Source organism: Heterocephalus glaber, unplaced genomic scaffold, assembly GCF_053883595.1.
Source record: "Heterocephalus glaber isolate CG9 unplaced genomic scaffold, H.glaber_assembly_v1.0 deba00001666, whole genome shotgun sequence".
Classification (NCBI taxonomy): Eukaryota; Metazoa; Chordata; class Mammalia; order Rodentia; family Bathyergidae; genus Heterocephalus; species Heterocephalus glaber.
Window position 1 is genome coordinate 13240106 of NW_028258406.1, and position 22976 is coordinate 13263081.

At 38.7% G+C, this 22976-nt stretch overlaps 1 protein-coding gene across 26 annotated transcripts in view; it reads right to left on the reverse strand.

The window, feature by feature from the left end:
- Positions 1 to 1240: 1240 nt before the first annotated feature.
- The window catches only part of Enox1 (ecto-NOX disulfide-thiol exchanger 1), a 571647-nt gene continuing 549911 nt past the window's right edge, over positions 1241 to 22976 (reverse strand). For all 26 annotated transcript variants that reach the window (XM_087197407.1, XM_087197408.1, XM_087197410.1 and 23 more), the window contains 3 exons: positions 22431 to 22533; positions 14780 to 14865; positions 1241 to 2190 (listed from right to left, as the gene is read on the reverse strand). In XM_087197407.1, coding sequence (XP_087053533.1) covers positions 2059 to 2190; positions 14780 to 14865; positions 22431 to 22533 — 321 coding nt within the window. In that variant the 3' untranslated portion in view covers positions 1241 to 2058. The remainder of the gene's footprint in view (positions 2191 to 14779; positions 14866 to 22430; positions 22534 to 22976) is intronic.

Consider the following 22976-nt stretch of genomic DNA (forward strand, 5'->3'; position numbering starts at 1 on the left):
TACTTCCCCCAATTGGGTCCTACCTCCTAATAGCCTACTCATCTGTGAACTCATCCATGGCTTACCATGATGGGGTTAGTGCCCTCATGATCTAATCACCTCTCTAGGCCTCATCTCTACAGATTGGTGCATTGGAGAGTAAGCCCTCAATACATGAGTCTGACACTTCATATTTACACCATAAAACACTGTCCTTACTAAATTTATGTTTTTATAATTAGACACTTTAATGAATTTTTTTCTCATTGCTATTTAGGTAAGCCTCTTAGTTTTTCTATTTTACAATAACATGATCTATAAATGATGTCTTCTGCTTTCTGACTGTCGTGTACTTGTTTGTGACTCCTGGTTTTAGAAATCCGTCAGGATGATGATGGTCGTGGGCATTAGCAGATGGTAGGGAAAGCCTCCAGTGTTTACTGTGACATTTCCATTAAATTTGACTCCCTGGTCAAGTCTTTATTACTACCCCAATCACAATGTATAGGAACTTTTGTGAAAATGTCTTTTTCCACTGAACTCTGAAAACATTAAGACAGTATTTTCTTATTCATCCCTATACTCACAGTATTAGCACTGAGTCTGAACAAAATGAACATGTAGATATTTACGGGACTTATAAGTACCTTAATTTTTTAGAGTTCAATAAAAAACCTGAGGTTAATAATGTCCAATACAAAATTATGACTATCTTTTCATAATTTTGAAGAATATTCAGCTGTCTTCCTAAACACTGTTTCATTTAAAATTAATCAATATCTTCAATACTTTTTGTGATTTTATATAAAAAGCAGGAAATGGAGACAGTTTAAAATGATAACCTACTTGTTATTAAAGAGGGGAAACCCAAGTACCATCTAAGTTGTTGGTTCATGTGTGAATTCCTCAATTCTTTCTTAATTTGTAAGTTTTCTACCAAATATACAAATAAATAAATTCAAAACATAATAAAATTAACTGGCTACTTAATACCTGGTCATGAAGACACAGAAAAAGGTAAAACTTATGATAATTATGTTTGAATGCTGTCTTAATATTTTAAATAGTATCTACTCTACTACTGCATAATCTCCTTGTCGATATTGTCCATACTACAATTTTCATATATTCTTATTTGAAATAATGTTTTATCTCTTAATGTCATTCATATGTTTAATAATTTAAAATGCATATGAGGTGACTAAACAATGAGAACAAGATTTCTTAATAACTAAAATATATCAAATAATTTGCAAATCAATATGGTAGAAGTCATATTTATTGAAAAACATTAATATCTTTTCTATAAAATTTGTAACAGGAATATTTGCTGAATGTTTATTTTGATGCAGAAACCTGAATGTTACATACCAAGTACAAGACAGTAGCACTAGTTTTCCTTTATTTACATCTTATGAAAATTGTTATGCAGTCCATGTTAAAAGAACTTATGATGGAGAATTGTTACATTAGAAAAATAATATTCTTGATAAAGCATTCTCAAGGAGTCCAATCATAGTTTCTGCCTCTTCAAAAAAGGCAAAAGTCCCTGGAACAGCATATAACTTAATTTATAAAATACAATAACTGTTCAGACACATATTCAAGTTTTCTTTTGGTATTATTCCTCACTGTAAAATTACTTTTGTTGATTTTTTTAACTTAAACAGAAAGACTTTTCCGGAAAATGTCACTTAATGATTTCAGCTATACATTACATACACAACTCTGTAGCCTAGCAACCACCATCGCTACACCATCATTAACTTTAAATATTTTGCTTGGTGAGCTATTAAAAAATGTAACCTATTTTAAGATTTTGCCATTATTATGACCGTGGAATCATTGTCTGGTTTTCATAGGAAACAGATCTGTCACAGTATGAAGCTTTGTTTAGTTTAAGGAACTGGTACACAATTACATGTCCACTCACGAGAGAACACCACAGATGTAACTGAAGTCAGGCTTTGATGGCTCTGCACAGGTCCTGCATTGGACAGCCCCAACCCTCCTCTCACACTGCATAGCCCTAGCTGGGTTCAGACTGTTTCAATTCCAGAGGTTTCTTGTTCTTCACAGTTAGGTAGTTTTAATTCCTTCAAAGGCACACAACTTCCATCTCTTTTCCAGCGTTGCTCCCACACCTGTAAATTCTTGCTTGAACATTCGCGGCAGCCTCATCAAAAGCATTTCAATCTCGTTGGCAGATATCTGTGAGAAAGGAGAAGTCACTTGTGGGAAGGAGCTCATCTTAAAGCAGGGTTGGGTAAGGAGAACCTGCTTTCACAGTAAGACCAACAACATTTAGTTTTCTACTTGGCTGTCAAGCAATGTCCTTATGAGAGTGTGTGTAAAGGGCTGAGTGCGATGATGCCATCTGTTGAGCAGCTGGCAGGGTGGAGGATGAGATGAATGGACCAAGGTTCTGGGTTTGCTCTTCATGAGAATGGCTGCTATCTAGGCAGAGCCAGGCCAGGACAGCTCTCTCTGATATAAAAGAGCTTAGAGCAAATCTCTCTTTGCCAGGATCCTCATTCCCATCTATGAAGGGCAGAAATTTTCTCTTTCTCAGCAAAGAGCAGAGGGCATTTGGGTAGATTTTTTGACATTTAAATATCTTTTCCTCTTTTTCAATTTCACAGAAACCAGAGATTGTGAAGGTTTAGGAAAGAAAACAAAATCCCAAACCCGAAGTAATAAAAATCTTGGCGTCTAGTTATAAAATCCAAGTAAATTTTTAGTGCAGTATTTTTTCTCAGAAATCTTTACAGGAATTTTTACACCAATAGTTAATTTTAATTTAAGTGAAGAATAAATAATCCACAACCCGTCCGTCTGTCCTAATATAGACATGGCTGTTGTTTTTCTATGTTTGCATCCTAATCCATGTGCATGCCTGGAGATCTCTTATAGCAAAGTGACTAATTTGTGGTATGATATTCTGTTTGAATTTTGTTCGATTATTGTTATAAGCTAAGTGGCCCTTACAAAGATACTAGTTTCTTTAAGTGTAGGCAGAGGGGTATAACATTTAATAAGTACAGTGTGTAAACTATTGGCTTAGCACAGATTTAGGTACATAGAAACACTCAATGAGTCAGAACTTTTATATTTTATCATGGTACAATCACTATAACTTTTCAGTTTATACTTTCCATTTACCAAGATTAAGACTCACTAAAAAGATACACCAAATAGATCAGAAAGCCAAATCAACTGTGTTTAATATTCACATGGGAAATATTTCAAGTATATTCAATATTCCTAGGCCTATAATATAAAACTTTAGTTAAATAGAGAACACTGAAAGTTGAGATTAATTGTATTCTAAAACTTTTGAGTGAATTAGTTTGAAATCTGAATGCATTTTCCCATAAAACCATGGTAGAAGGCGTAATAGAGTCCCAAGTCCACCCACAAAAGCTATTAAACACATTACTGAAAGGTTCACAGTGAGTCTGCCTGCAAAGTACTTCTTTCCACAGGCACTGTGCAGAGCATCTTCACCTGCACTCATTTCACTTCCCAGCACTCCTGTGAGACATACAGGGCAGACACTGAGACTCGGCTCCACTTCTAGCTGAGAGTGAGGGACTACAGGGGGCTGAGCATTTCATCAAAGGGAGAACTTGGGAGAGAGACTTAGCAAGCGGTTGCATCTTCGCACTGGTCTGCTCGAAGCCTCCCAGGTCCTAAAATGGCCCAGGCAGTGTGGGCTTCCCAGACAGAAAGCACCTGGGGCACTTTTAAAAGAGTAGCTTCCCTTGATTCTCTGGAGACCCTGGATTAGCACAACCACCCCACATAATCATGGAGACTTAAACAGGTTTAGATTTTACTCCATCCCAGGCCTCAAGCTGTGTCACCTTAGGCAGATCACTTGGCATTTGTAATGTTCAGCTTCTTCAAGTGTTTAATGGAAATGACACCCCTTTCAATGTAATTGTGAGGATTACGTGTTTAATGTAACACACTGCCTGGTACAAGCAATACCTGTCTCTGTCCATCTCTATATATAATACTGATGGAAAACAACACTCTACTACCAAAGTTTTGTTTTAGGTGGGTCAAGCTTTGTACATGGTAGCCACATGTGACAAGTGCAGAGATGTGGTCAACTCAGCATTTAGCTGGCCTACGGGGCCATTTTCAATTTATTTTTTAACTGATATATAAAGTACAAAAGACTGTACATATAAATGGTAATGCAATGTTTAGATACGTGTGTATACCTTGTGGAGTATTTACATCAGATTAAGCATATCTATTCATTTATCATTTCTTTCTGCCACAAATTCCAAATTCTTTTAGTTTCTTTTTTTAATAGGAGGTGGTTTCTATAAGCTTAATAAGGTCAAATTACCCTTTGTAGGAAGAAGGCACAGGGCTTCAACAGTGGGCTGCAGTCTTAGGTACACTGCTTCAGGGTGCCCAAGTGCCACCTCTGGGACGAGTCATCTTCCTCAGGTCAAGCAGGGGTCACCGCAAAGCAGGCAGAGTGAGGTCAGAGGGCCTACCAGCCACTAGTTTCCAGCATAAAGAGCAGGGAAGAAGCCTTGGGATACACTCAGAAGGGAGAGAAAAAGCTGCATTCTTGTGGGTAAAATAAATTTCTGAAGATAGGATCTATGCAAAAGGCAGCAGAATCAGGCCAGGCAAGCCCATCTGGCCATCCTGCAGCTAGTTATGAGAGTTCTAACAACTCATGGTCACGTAAAACGTTCTCCTAGCCAGACTCCTCTGAAAATACATCATCATTTGATTCCTCGCTCTCAGCAGATAGGGACTAGCTTATAAATGAGGAGACTAAGGCCCAGAAGTGTCGAGAGACTTGTGCAGCGTATCCCAGGGAGCAAGTGTGGGAGCAGGGCATAGGTCCAGGTGTGGCTGTGGTGCCTTGTTCTTCACTATGGATGCTGGCTAACTTCCATAAGCACTGGCGACTAGGCCACGAGGACCAGAAACAATCTTCTTGGTCAAACCTCTGTGTTCATGGATGAATGCCATGGGGAGGGAACTGTGGACAGCAGGGCCGGGATCTTGTGTGGTAAACACTTATAGAATGATGTTCACATTAACAGCAAAAGTGAAAATTCCCAGCTCTGATGGCTGATGCACACTTACATGATGATATTGGGGCACCCCTACATGAACCATTCAGGGACACAGCAGTCAAATCGGGGGAGTCTCTGCTAGCACATACTGACTAGTAAGACCAACTTGTTTTTCTTTTTTTTTTAACTAGAGCCCAGACTCCAGCCAAAAGGAAGTAGAAGGTGCTTGCAGCATGGGAGGGCTACTGCCCACCAAGACTCACTGTGACCCAGACTGCAGTCAGTGCTTTATGTACATTACTTCAGAAAGCTCACGAAACAAGCAAACATATCCCTCACTTGCAGGAAGCAATGTAGATGTAAAAGATTTGGAGTCCTGGAGCGGTTGTTGTTAACTGCCTTCCAGTGAAGTAATCAGTTGCTTAACCTCTTTAAAGGGAACTGTTTTCTCTTTTGCAAAACCAAGGGGACCAAGGGGATTACAGTGAAACTCTAGGGTTGCTCTGAAGACTTGGTCTGTGTGCCGGCCCCTCAGGCATTAGCACCAGTCCTAGGACATGCCATTCCTAATGTACCTGTCCACACCTATGGTAAAGATCTCAAGGTAGAGGTTGCCATAGGTCTTTTGCACACTTTTAAACATAAAACAGATGGCAGCCAGCACTTACGTGTTTACATGCGCCATGTGCGGTTCTGTTTCACATGTTAAATCATTCACTATGTGTCACATAAGAACCAATTTTAAAGATGGTGAAACTTAGACACAGAGATGTTAACTTATTTAAAGAAGTTGCTGAAAGTCAAACAGCTAGATTGGAAACTGGAATTTGAAGTTTTCATTATTACTTCATTTGGATAGCAATTAGCCATACTTCAGATTTTCACAAAATAAAAAATTAGCATAATGGAAACCAATCTCTGCAAAAGTAGTTAAAAGTACATTTCTGTTGGTAATGTAGGTAACATAAGGATGCCATAAAGATGTAAACATTGTAGACAGAGATGTGCCATAATTATGGAACAGACCACTTTAAATAAAATCCTATCTAAAATGCCCAGTTAATGAGGCTCTCAGCTAAATTCTAGAAACTTTCCTTAAATGTTTACATTGCATGTCAGGAGAAAGATCAAGGAGAAGACGCTTTCAGGTTAGTTTGATGATTTTTAGACCTTTCCCCTACCCTGACAAAACAACCTTTATCACATGTAACATTTTGGGATTTTCAATGAAAATTCAGCTTGTCCTTCATTTTCATTCTGTGGCCAAAGAAATTTTACTTACAGATATCTTCATTTATCTTAATTCTGCTTCCTTCTCTTATAATTTGCCAGCTCTTGTCATTTGCCTTCACAATATCCCTTACATTCCTACTAGTATGTTTTTGGTCTTGAAGGACTATCACATAAAACTAACCACCCGGACCTCACTAACTCAGCTCCAGGTGGAATTTATCCATTGCTCATTTTCAGCAGGAATTCCTTCCTGAATCACTCCAGGATCAAGGATTTTCTCTACATTCCTGCTTGTTACAGCTGGGACCCTGGGGTCTGGGGAAGAGCTGCTTCATGTCCACCTGGTGAGCAGAGGGCTAGGTCTTGGAGCAGAGATTCTGGGGCTGAATCTGGGGCTGTCCTGAGGAGTGTGTTGAGCAAATGAAAAGCCTGTATGTGCAGACAACTCTGTACAGCATTACGGTGTAGGTTAGAGATGGGTGCTGTGACTCTCCCACCGCATTTCCCATAAGCCATCTACTGCATGCTCCACAGAGTGGCAAAGGCTGTCATAAACCTGATACTCCCACTTACCTAGCTGGCTTTTGTTCCAGACAATTGGTGGCCTGTATATATTTTCAATATTTGATTTTGTCCTTGGATTCTCCCACTTCTGTTTTGTTTAAAAATTTCTAAATCTAACATTTATCCTCTTAGGAGGGACTGATTTGCTATCACTTATTTATTTATTTGTTTGTTTATTTATTTTGTTGTAGTGCTGGGGGCCTCACTTATGGTAAGCAAGTGCTCTAACACTGAGCTACAGTCCAAGCTTGACTTTCTATAATTTAAAGAAAAGATGAGAGTGGTCCATATATAACTAAGCAGCTTATGTGGCATTAGCACTGCAGAGGTAAGTTACAAGATCTCTGTGACTTGTTTTCTGATCTAATTCTAGCCCAAGCCCACTACTTCCTTGCCAGGCCTGGAAGCACATGTACAAACTGACAGAAGCACACAAAATTCAGTGTTATTATTGTGGTTGTCAGCTGCATATATAGTACCATATCGCTGGGAAAGGGAAGCCAAGTGAAGAGGGAAGCTTGTGGTAAACTTTTCAGTTCAGGGAAACTTAAAAGATGCCCAGAGAGGCTATGTCAAGGCTGGACAGCCAAGGAATCCAAGTGCAAAACCAGATTTCCTTCCACAGGAGAAACTCAGTGAGTTAGCCTTTAGTGCATATTTAAATCTTGTTCATTCTCCCTGTCTGGGCAGAGCACAGTGTCAGCACACACACCTTGCCACAAACAGTCACAGAAAGGAAGTAAGAGTGTAGATGGGGCAAGAAGGGAGGAAGGAAGCGGAACTAAGAAGGAAATAAGATAAGTAGAAGTAAGGAATTAAGAGTGAGGGGAGAAACTGGAATAGGAAGGGAAGGGAAGAAATAGACAAATGGAAAGAAAAGGTTGATGGAAGGAGGGAGAGAGGAAGGGGAAGAAATGTGGCAATTTTGGCTAAAGTATTACAGAGCGAAGCCAACTAGAATGACCAGAGAATCAAGGATACTTTAGTATTTCATCATCTCTCTTTGCCAGTCTTAACACCTATGTCACTAAATATCTTCCTTGTCCAACTTAGGACTTTATTAGTTCATGTCTGATTTTCAAGTTATTTAGTTTTTTATAACATTTTTTAAAACTAGACTGCAAGCTTATTGAGAGCTCTGGAGGTGCTATTATAGCTAACTAGCTAACAGATTCATTATTATATGCCTAAGCACTCATTAACATACTGTGTTATGAAGAATAATATCAGAATATCCATAATACTGAAGATTATTCAGGTGGGCAATTTTATAAACAACACTGAGAACATTTCACCCACTATTGTCAGCCCATGATAGTTTGGAAAAGAATGCTATACAATTAAGGCAGGATTTGAAACCCCTAGAAACTGCCAAGATGTTTAAATTTTATTTCTAGAGGTATACTTTTGTTACAGAAATGCAGGTGGTTTCCCCCTGGTAAGGAGTACACACCTGCACATGAGCACATTGTCACCAGATAATGGTGTCATGTCAAAGTGGTAGGTCTTCCTATATCCTCCAGGGTCTGTGAGCACACTATGCTGTGTCTGATTTTCAGAATAAAATATCCTACTCTACGGGCCTTGGGGAGAAGGCCTATGAATTCTCTCCCCTTGGTGACTAATGAGGGACATGACATAAATCTCAGGTGAGCTCTGTTACAGGATTAAAAAATAGAACAGGAGGTTACAACTCACCAAAGTAAATAAATTTTTTTTTGGCCTCTTCCCCTACCTCAGATGATTTTACACATGCTTTATGAATGCAGGAATCATGAACTTGTAGTGGAAGAAAACCGAAGAGCTCTGAAATTCTTAGATAAATAACCAGTGGATTCTGTACCCATCTCAGCTCATACTAAAACAACTGCTCAACAAGGCTTCCCACTTGGAATTCAAGAAAAGGGAGGAAAGATGTCAGCAATGCGAGGAAAGGATAATAGCAGCCACTGGAATCATTTCTTGAGGGCTTATTCTATGCTAAAACATTGGTGGAGGGATGTCCCATTTAACCCTGCAGGCAAAGGTAGCAGTGACAATAAGGAAGAATGATATTGGTGAAGGAAGGAAACAACCGACCAAGGGAACACCAGAGGAACTCTTCTGATCTGTAATAAAATAAAGTAGGATCATACATCACATCCTTTTCATCTCACCTGAGTTTAACATGAGCATTTTCTATAACCTCCTTATCCATTTGAGGGGAGGTAACAGGGAAAATAGTAAATGTAACTCTGAATTTCAAGAATTTTATAACATTCCCCAATGAACACCTAGGCTGTAGCCATGAGCCTTCATGAGAAGTGAGCTATGGTCTGAATTTGGACTGCTCTAAGGGTCAGAAACCCTTGCATATTCCAACCTCAGGACTCCACAGGAATTCTACTATACTGGCTCAGCAGATGGCTGTTTTGCAAACCCAAGGTGGCCCAGCACACTCAAACCTGCTGGATAAACTGCACTGTAGGGGATGAGTGCTGCCATCCAGAACCAGGAGATGGGAAGCCTGCCTTCTGAGACCCAGGTTATGGCCAGCCATGTGTAGATTTGCTCTGGTATTAGGACTGAAGGCAGGTGCCCAGGCACTGCCCACTCCACTGCCTTCAGATACCTGTTACTAATGGGGTATGGAGGGTTTCCTGTGCTTCTGCGCTTGTCCGGTCCATACAAATGTGCTGAGGGGCTTGAGTACCTCCATGGCTCCAGCCATTGTCACACTCCCAGGCACAGGCAAAACTGGCCCCTGAGAGGAACTTTGTCAGGGTCTGGTTGTATCCTGCTCCTGCATGACAGCTGAAGGAGTCAGGGGATAAAAAAGCTAGGCCATTGCCCCATCCACCAGTACACACAGCCAGGTGGACACTCCCATAGAAACACTACAGTTCCCACTGCCACTCCCACCTACATAGTTCCTAATACTGGCCACCCCTACAGCTTGTCTCACCATGCACTGTTGTCAGGACTGAATATAAGCAAGATAGAATGGTGCTGTGGTTCCTACCATTGCCTCTCCCCATGCTGGGGCTTCTAGTCCCAGAGGTCCATAGTAGCAACAGAGCTGGCAACCATAGTGACTAAAAAAACACCCATAACCTGACAGAAGGCACCACTCCTACTGTGGGAATAGCCACACAATAAGCACCCCACATTCACTGCTGTTTACACCATACCTGTCTGGCCTACTAGTGTCCCTATTCTTGCATGCCCTAGAGATAGTGGGTATCTCTGAATTTATCACAGTATATACTGTGCCCAAGCTCACTAATCATAGCCAAAGAAGCCAAGGGAGAATACATGACACTGCTCAGCTAGAATCAAAGCTGAAACTGCATAACAAGCCGACAGCCCAAAACACATTTTCAGGAGAAAGTTGCTAAGGAGGCCACCTCATAGAAGTGGTAGTGATATGTAATCTATTAGATGTACAAATCTCAATGTAGGAAAACAAGAAATATGAAAAAATAAGGTCATATGATACCTCCAAAAGATCCTAACTCTGTAGCAACAGTTTTTAAATTTTAAATGACTAAGTGCCTGATAAGGAATTCAAAAGTATTATAAAAATCTCAATAAAATCCATGAGAATACAGACTAACATTTAAATGAAAAGTAGATAATGAAAACATCTAACCTATCAGCATTGGAACCAGCATTAAAGACAAAAACCTGATTAGGCCAATAATGAGTGATAAGATTAAATCAGTAATAAAGTATCCCAATTTAATAAAAAGCCCAGAATTCAATGACTGTAGAGCTAAATTTCACAAAGAATGAACTTTTCACAAAGAATGTCAATTTTTCTCAGACTATGTCATAGAATTGAAAAGGAGAGAACATTTCCAAACCCATTCTATGTGGCCAGCATCACTGTGTTACAAAACCTGACAAGGACACAACAATGAAATGGACATAGATGCAAAACTCATCAACCAGATACAGTACTAGTAAATTGAATTCAACACATATAAAAAATATCATGCATCATGATCAAGTTGGTTTCATTTCAGGTATACAATGATGGGTCAACATATGAAAATCAGTAATATATGGTGGTGCCTCGGTTCACAAACTTTGTTCATGATCCTGGGAAAAATGGCCACAGTCATGTTCATCACCTGATGCAGAGTTTGCAAACAAAAACAAAATTTTGCCAAACACATCTGTTTGCGAACCAAACTGTTCACAAACAAAAGCATTCATGAACCGAGGTACCACTGTAATAATCACATTGCCAGAGTAAAGGATAAAAATCTATGCTTATTTCAAATAGGTGTTTTATAAACAACATTTGATAAACTTTAACATCCATTCATGATAAAAATCTTAATTAAAATAGTTTTAGAAGGATCATACTCAACACAATAAAGGCTATATATGACGAACCAACAGCCAACATTATAGCTTTTCATTGCTGTGACAAAATACCTGAGAAAATCAAAGAGGACAGATTGATTTTGGCTCAAGTTTTCAGTCCATGGTCTCTAGGCCTTGATGACTTTTGACATTTGGTGAAGCAGAACATCATGGCAGGGGATGCATGATAAAGCAAAGCTGCTTACCTCAGCAGAGGTGGAAGCGAAGAAACAAAAGGGGCTGGGATCCCAATATTTCCTTCAAAGCCACACCCTAACAAACTTCCTCCAACAAGGCCCATCTCTTAAAGGCTGCACCACCTCCCAACAGTGCCACAGGCTGGGGAGCAAGTTTTTCACACCTGGGCTTTTGGGGAACATTTCAGCCCCAATGTATGGCAATCACACCGTACTGGGATAAGCTGAAAGCACTTCTGCTAAGATCAGAAACAAGACAAGGATATCAACTCACTGTTCTTACTCAAAATGGAGGTAGAAGTTTTAGCCAGAGCAACTAAGAAAGTTAAATAAAAAACATGTAAATAGGAAGAGAGGAAGTCAAATTATCCCTGTTTGCAGATATGATTCTGTACATACAAAAAACACAGATTCTACCAAAAGACCATTAAAACTGATAAATTAATTCAGTAAAGTAGCAGGACACAAAAATCATATCATACCAAAATTAGTAGCTTTTCTATATGTCCACAGATTTACTGAGTAATCAACAAATCAAATCCATTCACCATAGCTGCAAAAATTTGTACAAAAACCAAGGAAGATAAAAATCTTTTTTTTTTGGTACCAGGGATCAAACTCGGGACCTTGCACTTGCAAGGCAGGCAATGGAACCACTGAGCTAAATCCCTGGCCCTAAGATGAAAACCTGTACAGTGAAAATTACAAATCAATGATGAAACAAACAGATGAAGACACAAAAGATGGCTCCGCCCCCACCAATTCATGGATCAGAAGAGCCTAATCTTGCTGACATGTCCATACTACCCAAAGTAATCTATAGATTCGATGCAGTCCCCATCAAAATACCAATGACATTCTGTAGAGAACTAGAAATAAAAAATTCTAAAATTCATAGGAACCACAAAAGACCCTAGTAAAATAACCAAAGCAATCTTGAGCAAAGGAACAAAACAAAACAAAAAAACATAAATAAACAAAAAAAGGAACAAAGCTACAGGCATTGTAATACCTGATTTTAAGACATACTACAGAGTCACAGTAACCAAAACAGCTTGGTATTGGCATGAAAACAGACATAGTGGCAGACGAGAGGAATATAATAGAGACTTTAGAAATAAGTTTATGTAAGAATCAGCCAACTGACTCTTAAGAAAGGCACCAAAACATATGTATAATAGAGAAAGGACAGTCTTAAACGGTGCTAGAAAAACTGGATATCCATATGCAGAAGATTGAAACTTGACTTCTATCTCTTGTCCTGTACAAAAATAGACTCAAAATGGATCAGACCTAAATGCAAGATTCAAAATTCTGAAACTACTGGAAGGAGATACAGGAGAAACACTTCAAAACATTGGTGTAGGCCATGATTTTTTGGATAGGACCCCAAAAGCACAGGAAGCGAAAGCAAAAATGGACAAATGGGATTACATCAACCAAAAAGCTTCAGCAAACAGTAGAATGAAGGGACAACCTACAAATGGGAAAAATAATTGCTAATTATTCATCTGATGAAGGGTTAATATTTAGAATATATAAAGAACTAAAAAAAAATCAAGAAGTCCAATTTAAAATGAGCAAATTATCTTAAAGATATTTCTTTACAAATTACAAATGGCCAAGAAACAAATGAAAAATGTACAGTATCATTTGGCACTAGGGAAATGCAAATCAAAACTACAATGAGATACCATCTCACCCTACTTATAATGGCTATTACTCAAAAAACAAAAATACCAAATGCTGACAATGATGTGGAGAAATACTCTCATACACTGTTGATGGAAGTGTAAATTAGTATAACCACTATGGGGAAGAGTAAAGAGGTTCCTAAAAAAACAAAAATAGAACTACTATATGATCCAGCTATCCCACTCCTGGGCATATATGCAAAAGAAATGAAGTCAGTATATTAAAGAGATACTTGTATACTCATGTTTATTACAGCACTATTCACAACAGCTAAGGTATAGAGTCAGCCTAAGTGACCATCAGCAGATGAAGAAAGAAAATGAAAAATGGAGTATTATTCAGCCATAAAGAACAATGAAATGTTGTCATTTTCAGCAAAATAGATGGAACTGGAGGACATTATGTTAAATGAAATAAGCTAAAGAAAGATAGTACCACATGTTCTGTTTTAAATGTGAAAATTATATAACATTGACATGAAAGTAGAAGAGTGATTATGAAGGATTAAGGAGGAGGGTAAAAAGAAGGAGATTGGCTATGATTGATGCACACTATATGCATGTATAGAAATACGCTAAATCTCATTAATATGTACAATTAATGTATGCAAATGAAAATTTAAAAAATAATTTTATAATCTAACTCCTTTCACACCCTATTTTGGCTGGTCATGAAAAAAGTCTCTATGACTGAAAAATACTTCTAATTCCAGATGATCTATCTCAAAGGGGAAGTATCAAGCCAAGTATTTTGGGACAGTTTTTTGAGTCAAATAAAAACACAAGGTACTGATCAAGTCCATGCTAAAATTTAGAAAGACTTACGTGTGTCTAGGCAGGGTTATACAACTACAGCTTACACATCCGGTGGTATGCATTCCATGCACTTTGCTGTGCCCTGGGGAGGAGTACCTGTTCTTTCTTCCAGCAGGAAGCTTTACAGGCTCCTCAGTGACTTCTCTGAGGGTCTGCTGTGTTCAGCCCCTTGGGTTTTCCAGGCAGCCCTGGCTAGGGCCATCACTTTACTTCAACAGTGGTCCCTCTCACTGTTTGTTCAAATTCAATACAGAAGTTGAGTTCTTTTGTTGTCCCTTCTCTTTTGGCACACAAATACTGCAATGGTCTAAGAATATAGCTAATTTGCAAATGAGAAAAGCTGAACTTCAGAGAGATGGGAGTGATGTCTAATTCTGGATGTGAACCTTAAGGGACACAGGTGAGAATAATTGTTTTCACTTTGATAATAATACAGAAAAAGAGACATTGATACTGTTTTCTTGAGAGCCATATCAGATATTTATGTTGAGATTATTTTTCCTGTGTTGTGTGAAGTCCCTAACATGGAATCCTGTGAGAATATGGCCTAAGGGTTATGCCTATTTAGTTAGCCTCACCTGATTTCCCCTGTTTTGGGAATTTTCAGGCCAACCTGTAATCTTAAATCTCCCATAAGCTTTTCAAAATAATTTGACACCTATGGACAGTCACTGTCATTTTAGATAACTACTTTTCCTTCTAGAGAGGCAAAAGCAAGCAAGAAGGAGACAACTATCCTGCCCAAACCTGAGGTCTCTATAAAGGAGAGGTGCTGATAAACCTGTGTGTGCTGTTCCAGCCTGATGCAGCTCATGCAGAGTCCACCTGCAGCCAGCAATCAACATGCTAAATTTCAGAAATGAAAGTTCAATCAAGAAAAATAATTTACCTTGGAGTCCAGCTGCTGCATGTAAGACCAAAGATATTCTATATTGGCTCCGAAAGGATGGACGTGAAGGAATGTGGATATGATGCCTGAATTAAAAAGACAAACATTGGGAAATATTTAGAGAGCAGTGAAAGTCTCAGTTACATACATTATGCCATCTAACCTCAATAACTTTTGTCAGGCTGAGTTATGGTCTTGTCATTTCTAACAGCACTCAACAAGTACCCAATAATAGCGCATTCTGCAGACAGTAGTGGTAATATGGCAAGCAAAATACTTTGTCTCCAGAATGATAGTAGTTAGCAAAGCTACACTCTGAAATAAAATTTAGACAAATAAAGGTATTTCTAGACAAAAACTCTTGGAAGCAGTTCAACTACCAATCTTATGCTTGATTTACCAATATAAAATTGTAGCTATTGAAAGGATAAATTTATCTTTTTTCTTTCTCTCAGTGGACTCTGCAGTATGAAAATGGCTCATATGGCTATGTCAGAAATCACACTGCCTTAAGTTTTCCTGACAATTACAGTGGCTGGTTATGAAAAGTATGCAATTCATATTCCCCTAGCTGTGACTGGAGGAAGCACACATTCTTACTGCAACATTTGCTGTTTCCTCGGGTTGTTGCTGATGTTGAAAGGGAGCCAGCACACTCTGCCCTTCTCTACTGTAATTTACAAGATCATTTAAAAAGTAGATGCTTTGGCTAGTGTTTGATGATAAATCAGACTTTTCCCTGGTGAGAATTAACCATAAACATTGTACTGACACATACACAGTTGGATGTTGATATACGGGCTGACGTACAAAGCATTACCTTCCTGTCTTCCCAGCTCCTGTACCCAAAATCAAAATAGTGAGGAAGTCAGCTTCACAAACTGCACTGCTGTTTGTTAGGAGGCTGTGCTCAGATGGACATTTAAGTGTTCTTTTAAGCAGGTTTTAAAATATATTAAGTCTCATGTTCTATTTATTGTAAACCTTGATGCTTGGGAGCTAAAGGTCCAAGAGAAGACCCTCAATGGCATGAGATATTGCAGTCACAGCAAGTGCCAGGCAAGCACATCATATTTGAACTAGGCCATCCTCTATTTGCATGGGACCTTGGATTGATCTGGGACAAGGTCTTGTGAATGCTGTTGGGATATTGCAGGATGCAGGTCAGTTTTTAAAGAAAAGTTCCCAGTTTATCCTTAGTTTGAAGATAGAGAACTAAAAGGTCTAGAGAAGCACTCTCCAAGACCTGTTCTTTGAAATCTGCTTTTATATGTTTATAGTAAATGAAGAAGATAGAAATAATTTCTTCATAAAGCTAAAATCTCAATTTTCAGATATTGGCCTATTATTCTGAAATACAAAGAACTACCATTTTATCCTGACATCATTTTTCCCCTTTTCCTTTTCTTTCTTTTTCCTTTGTAATTTTCCCCCTCAAATGTCCCTCTATGAAATTATTGTGATGGTGGAAGGTAATGATGGTCAGTTTTAATATCATTAACTGGCAAAGGAAAAAATGTAGTTTCTATGCCTTTTTAAAAAAATCACATTCATTTCAGGGGAGCTTCCTAAATAAATAGCTGAATTCCCTTTGTAGCTTCTTTAAGGGAACTAGAATGTTCCCGGGGAATAGTAAAAGGAGAGCTGTAATGCAAAAGTCAATAAAAAGTGCTGCAAAACCCCAAGTGTATATTATTTTATGACCATCTGGGAGTGACCTCAAGCTTGGCAAGAAGAATCCTAGGAACTGAGGGTGGAAAACTTAGCTGATTCTGAACTGGTGAATTTGCAAAGAGACAGACTCAACAACTGCTGCTGACCATTTCCATAGATAAGTAGGTCTCCATACTTAAGATGGGCCTTCCAATAATGGAAAATATAACTAGCTAGTTTATGAAAACAATCAATGGAACAGAGGAAGTTGTCAGTACTACTGGGCTCTTTTGCATGTCTCAGAGCCTTAAAAGCAGAAAAGCATACAAAACAGCTCTGTACAACTAGTGGCAAATCTCATTAGGAAGGCCTGCTTAAACAGGCTACCTGCACACAAGCATTTCGTCAAAACCATTTAGTTTATTCTTATTTTTGAACCTCGCTTAAGACCAATGCAACAGCATTTAAATTAACAAAATAGTATTAGTTTTTGTTTTCTTTTTCTTTATTCAATTCATTTAAACACATTGCATTCAATACCTGGCAGCAATATGGTGTCAACGTGCTAGAGGAAAACACTGTGTAAAACACAACATGCCTGCTCTCATAGAACTTTTATTCTAGGTGAACATAGATGATGAACACAAAGATTAAAAATAAAATATTTTCAGAGAGTAGTAAGCATAATGAAGAAAACAAAACAAGTAATAGGATAGAAGAGATAGTGACCTTGAGCTTGGTGGAGTGGAGTGCTATTTAATACTGGGAGGTCAACTGAAGGCCTCTCTGAGAAAGCAAAATTTTCCAAGTGTGAGATGAGAAGAAACCAGCCACAGAAAGCCTGGAGAAAGATCAGGTACAAGCTACAGATAGTGCAAAGGCCCTAATGCAGAAATGAATGGGCAGGCACACACTTGACTTGAAAATGGCACAGTAAACATCTAGAGGAGGGTAGGGGATGGATTATAGAGGGCTTTATGTGCCAGGGTCAAGGGTCTGTATTAAATCCCAAGTGTAGTGAGAAACCAAAAGAGGGCTCAAAAGTAAACCTTGAGAAAACCCAGAATTCAAGGATTAAGCTGAGGAAAACTCAGCAAAGGAATGTGAGAGAGAATGGTCCACAAGGAACAATCGTGTCATCATAGCCAGAGAAGAAAGCATTTCCAGAAAATCCACATCTGAATTCAACCATGCAAAGTGCAGCTGATGGACGAAGGGAGTTCAGAAACTGGCAAAATGAATTTCTTTGGTCAAGTGAACGAGGACAATTTCAGTGTGAGGATACAAGCCAGGCAGGTGGGGGATGAAGAGAGGGGTAAAAATGGAAACCGAGAGTATAGATCATACTTTGGAGAGGTTATACTTTGATGAGGAGCAAGGAAATGTGCTTTTGGATGAAAGAGGTTAAAGGGTCAAGATAGGTTTTCCTTCCTTTTTATTTATTGAAAAAAAATTCTTTTTTGGCTATTTTGGGTATTGAACTAAGGGCTTTCACATGCTTGGTAAAGCACTCTACCACTTAGCTACATCCTAAGCTCTTCTCTTTCCAAAGTCTAAGATCATGGAGGTCATTTCTATATAATGATTCACATGATCTCCTACTTCCATACAAGGTCATTGTCTAAAGGGGGATGCAGCTCTCATAGTAGTCCTCATAGTTCACTGAGTATTGAGTTGAAAAAGACCATCTAATCAATCCCCCTATTGTACAATATGAGAACTTAGCCAATGGTACATGAGTAGTTTGTTCTAGGGTACCCAGTGGGTCAAATGCTTCAATCCACAAATACTCAGAATGCCCTTCTGTACTACCCTGCCCAGGACTGTTTAGAGATCATCAGGAATTGTGGTTTCTTTCAGGGCCAATCCATTCCACTCTCATCATTTTCTCCTGTGAATTCACATTTTTAAAAGTTAGATTGGTTTCCTGATCAGATCAAAATATCAATTTGTACTTTGAGTTTGGTTGGTGCATTACTTGTTGAATGGAATGAGAAAAGAATTTTACCAGAATATATTCATCTTCCTCAGGCTGCTTAGAGTTTTCATTCCAAACTTTTTGTGCCAAGTGTAAAGTTCTGGCTGAGATTAGCTTTCTCTATATCCGCACTAGTTGATAGGCACCTGGGAAACTTCAAAAGACTATCAGCTCTATAGGGTACATGGGCACCCTAGGGACCTCAGCTCTGAAGAGGACCTCAGTTCTAAAGTCTGTATACCATCATATCTTGCTTGGGGGGCAGCAGAAGCCTGACCACAAACAAGCCTGAAGGAGTCTTGCTTCTTATTACAGCACATCTAATGGCTGTGTGGATACTGAACTAGAGGGGCTGGCAGGGTGGAAGCCCTGTGAAATCTGGATCTCCCACTGGGCCATGAGGGGACAGTGGTCTGTGGGCAGCTAAAGAATGATGAGGAGCTTGTGGTAGATGGAGAGAGGCAAGCTTGAGAGTAGGTGATAGAAGGCTAGCAGACACTTGTGTTTTGGGCTGCTACTTCATTGCCTTGGTATTCTAAACAGCTTTAATTTACAAAGATCAGTTTGTTCTGTCTACTTGAGTACAAAACCTGATCATTTATGTCTGTTTTGTTTTTTAAATATTTGTCTATCTGTCTGTCTTAAGTAAGCTCCTCCAACTATCTTGGGCTTCTCTGAATTGTTGCTTGTATTTGAAATTCCCTTGACAACTTCCTTATCCATCCAGTGAAACCCTATTCATGCTTTAGGACTAGCAAACCATGAACAGAATCTGAATGAGGGCCCCAAAATTCTATCTTTTCAATAGGGTTCCCAAGTGATTCTTTTGCACAGCACAGGCTGATAATTCTTAGAGTAGGCCTTGACAAATATTTACTGATTTATTGATAGGGACATTTATGCCTTGGAAGCAAGATTTAGGTCAATAACTCATTCCTTATGGTCAGTAGCTTTTAGGGAGGAACAGATTACTCCAGATTACTTTACTCAGGTACAGCCTGAATTTAACCTTAAACTCTATTCACTGAAAAATACCAAAATGTCACAGCTCAACTTTCTGTAAATGTTATTTTGCCACATTCAATTTATCTACTCCCGAATGCCCAGGCACTAGGGGAACATTCCAGTGCTGAGATAGACTATGCATACATGTGAGATGGTGACAATAATGGAAATAGTGTCATGATCAGGGCCCGAAGTGCAAAAGTACCTTGTGTCCCACAGTGGCTATTTTGAACCTCAGAGGACTCATGATGATGTATGCAAAAGTTTAGCTGATCATTAAGAATTTGAGGACAGTATTCAGAAGATCAAGGAGGTTTTGAAGAAAAGCTGCTTTGCAAATAGTTCAAGTTGTTAGGAAGGTTTCAATTATGCTATATCTGGATAGGATTTGCAGTGATGACTAACATTGACAGGGTGCCAATAACAGGTGCTGGAATTGGAAATCTACTGAGTTAATATTCACAAGCAAGAGAAGACAGAGTGTAACATAGTTAAGTTATAACATCAATATCTCCTCAAAGCCATTAGCTTATCAATACAAATTTTGATCTCTTCTCCTTTATAAAGTTCAATGGTTTCCAGCCAAACATAGCTCCAAAGGTTTGGTCTCAAGTAAAAGGTCCTGATTCATTCTAGGTACTGACTCATTCTATCCCAAACAACTCCAGTATGTGCTAGATCCAGTGTATGGGCCATATGTGAAATGGACTAGGACAGCGGTGGCGAACCTATGGCACCTGTGCCACAGCAGGCTGTATCACTGAACTCTCTAAAACTAGGAGTTCTGGCATTGACACTGAGTAGTGTCAAGCTGACTTAACATGTAGCTACTAATGAGCAATGAAACATAAAGTAGCTACCCTGTAATGCCCCCCTCAAATCTAATTTTTAAAAGTCCAATTATATGTCAACTTATTTTCACAAGGATTACAAAATAAATAATCCTAAAATCACAGTGAAGTACTTCCTAAGAGTTATCTTCTTTAATTGAGTTGGAACACCGTAACTCAGCCCCATTAATTGTTAAGAAGAGAGCTTTGCGGAAGGATTGAACTCTCTCTCAAAAGACTCACAATCCAGATCTGCAAAGCTCCAAATCACGGTCACTTAAAAAAATTAAAGAGCAAGCGACATAGGTCATTGCAAATACCCTGGGTTTAATCCTACTTCCTCAAAAACTAAAAACAAACACATAAATATAACCTCTTTATCAACTCATATTAATGTACAATGTGTAAAGCATATGATTTTTAATTTTTTTTTTTTGATACCGGGACCGAACTCAGGTCCTTGCACTTGCACAGCAGGCGGCAAACCTGCTGAGCTAAATCCCCGGTCCTGGTTTTTAAATTTTTGAGGCAGCTGGTTAAAATGCATGTGTAAATATTTGTATGTGTGTATCATGTATTTCTTGTAGTAATTATGTAGAAGTCTTTGTAAATGAACCGTGTTCTCTAAAAAGGGAAGCAATGTCTAACGGCAGTAAGAAAACAAAAAAGAGACCTGTTCCCACTATTTTTTTTACCCTTATATGGTCAGAATTATTCACACTTAAAGAGGGAAAGTTTTCTGTAGATCATTATGGGCTTTGTTCATACCCTAAAAGTATTATGAGGGAAGGTACATCTTTGTCACAGTAAGTGAAAGAGATACAGTATTAGAATTGGACACATTTTCCAGTAGGAGAGAAATTCAGTTAGCAACTACATATGGGTTCATTTTGAGTTTCCAGGAACTGATGGCACATCAGCATGTCTTCTGAGACTTGCACATGGCATGTTATTACAGCTGTATATCATCAGAGAGAAAAATATAATTGGTTTTCCTTGGAGTATCTCTAAGTTGATGTCATAGTCAATAACCCTGTAGTTGAAAAATCTATATATGATGGATGAAGTCTGGACTATCTTTTGGATTTAATTCCTCCTGCACCAGCTTCTGTAGGCCCTGGTGTACCTGTCATCTTGAGATGAAACCACATACAGTATTTAGAAAATGCAACCAGGCACTACTTTTGCCAGATAACAAAGTACATGAAAACGATTTCCCATGTGTACAGTGGCCTCATCCTTCTCTGTTAACTGTGCCATGGGAAAGCCAGTATGAACTTGGAACCCCACCCTGGGGTCAGTGCAAAGGCATAACTTGAACCAAGTCTGCATCCAGGGGAAGGGCAGTGCCTCTTTCTTCAGAGGTTGAGGGATTCTGGGACCAACCTGCTGCTAAGGTAGGCTCTCAGGCATACTGCCAATACATCCCCAACAGGTATTCTTCCTTGAGAAAGTAAGGGCTGCTTCTGGATCTCCTGATGACCATTCTTAAAAGAGAATGGTTAGAGCTTCTCTCTTGTCCAGCCAAAGAAAAATCCAATCTAGATGTGTTTGTGGGGCAACTGAACATTTTAGGTGAAGAGAAACTTCTTTCTTCCTCTTTTCCCCTTTCTCAGTGGCCAGCTTTTGTCCATCTTGGATAAGTGGATCTGCACTCAGATGGGAAAGTCTGTATTAGACTGTCCAGGATTAGCCTAGCACAGTAGACTGAATGGACCTAATTCAGCAGCATTATAGGTTTGGCCTTAGGGCTACTCTTAGGATGTGACCTCTGCTAAGAGGCTTCGAGGTTAATCTCTGAGTTCAAAGCTGCACAAGAGTGGCTTGGTTTGGAACTTTCTGACTAGAACTAACCTTGCCTCCAGTCAGAAGGGTCATGTCCAGTTTTAAAATTTGGATTTGTGACATGTGACATGAAAATTAATCTGTTTTCTTGAACTCTTTTTTATGTCTGAAAAGCAATTAATATATGTACATTGTTGCAGAAAAGGAAAAACTCAACTAGCTTGTATGCCACTAATTTGTAGTGTGCATAACAATATAATCTTAAATCAATCTTATTTCCAACCAGAAGTCAAAGCTGTTTAAATTATTAAAAGTTGGAGGTGAATTATTAAAATATTAAAATTTAGCTAATTACCTAAGAATTATTTAAGAGAATAGATGAAGAAAACAACTTCCTTACCGATTAGCAGAGCTTCTTTCTCTGATTTTAAGCCTTGGCTTCTTTTTTCAATATTGTTCTCTCGGTCTTGGTTGACCAATGCAACTGTCAACACATTGATTTCCTATAAAGTTAAGAAACAAAAGCCATATGTGTGTTTATATAGATTCTGTGCACTTCAATAAACCACTAGATTTTTAAAACTTTTAAAAGAAGTCATCGTTTTCATTATTTGATCATTATAACTGATGATCAAATCTCATAAATAATTGATCTATTTGCCCAATAGTAGAAAAGTAATTCTAAAACCTGGTGTCTAACTTCTGCTCCCAGCAAACCAAGTAACTTTGTACAACCATCAAATTGGTACAAATTATCTTAGCTTCTTGTCCATGTTTTGATTTAACTCTGTTCATTAAAGCTGTATTTGACTGTAGTTACTTTAACGTCCTTTATTTCAAATATGAAAAATTTTCTGGGAAAGCTTACAGCAGACAGACAGATTTATAACACTATGCTAATAATTTGAATGAGTATGTAGGGAAACAGGAACCATTGGGAAGCAGA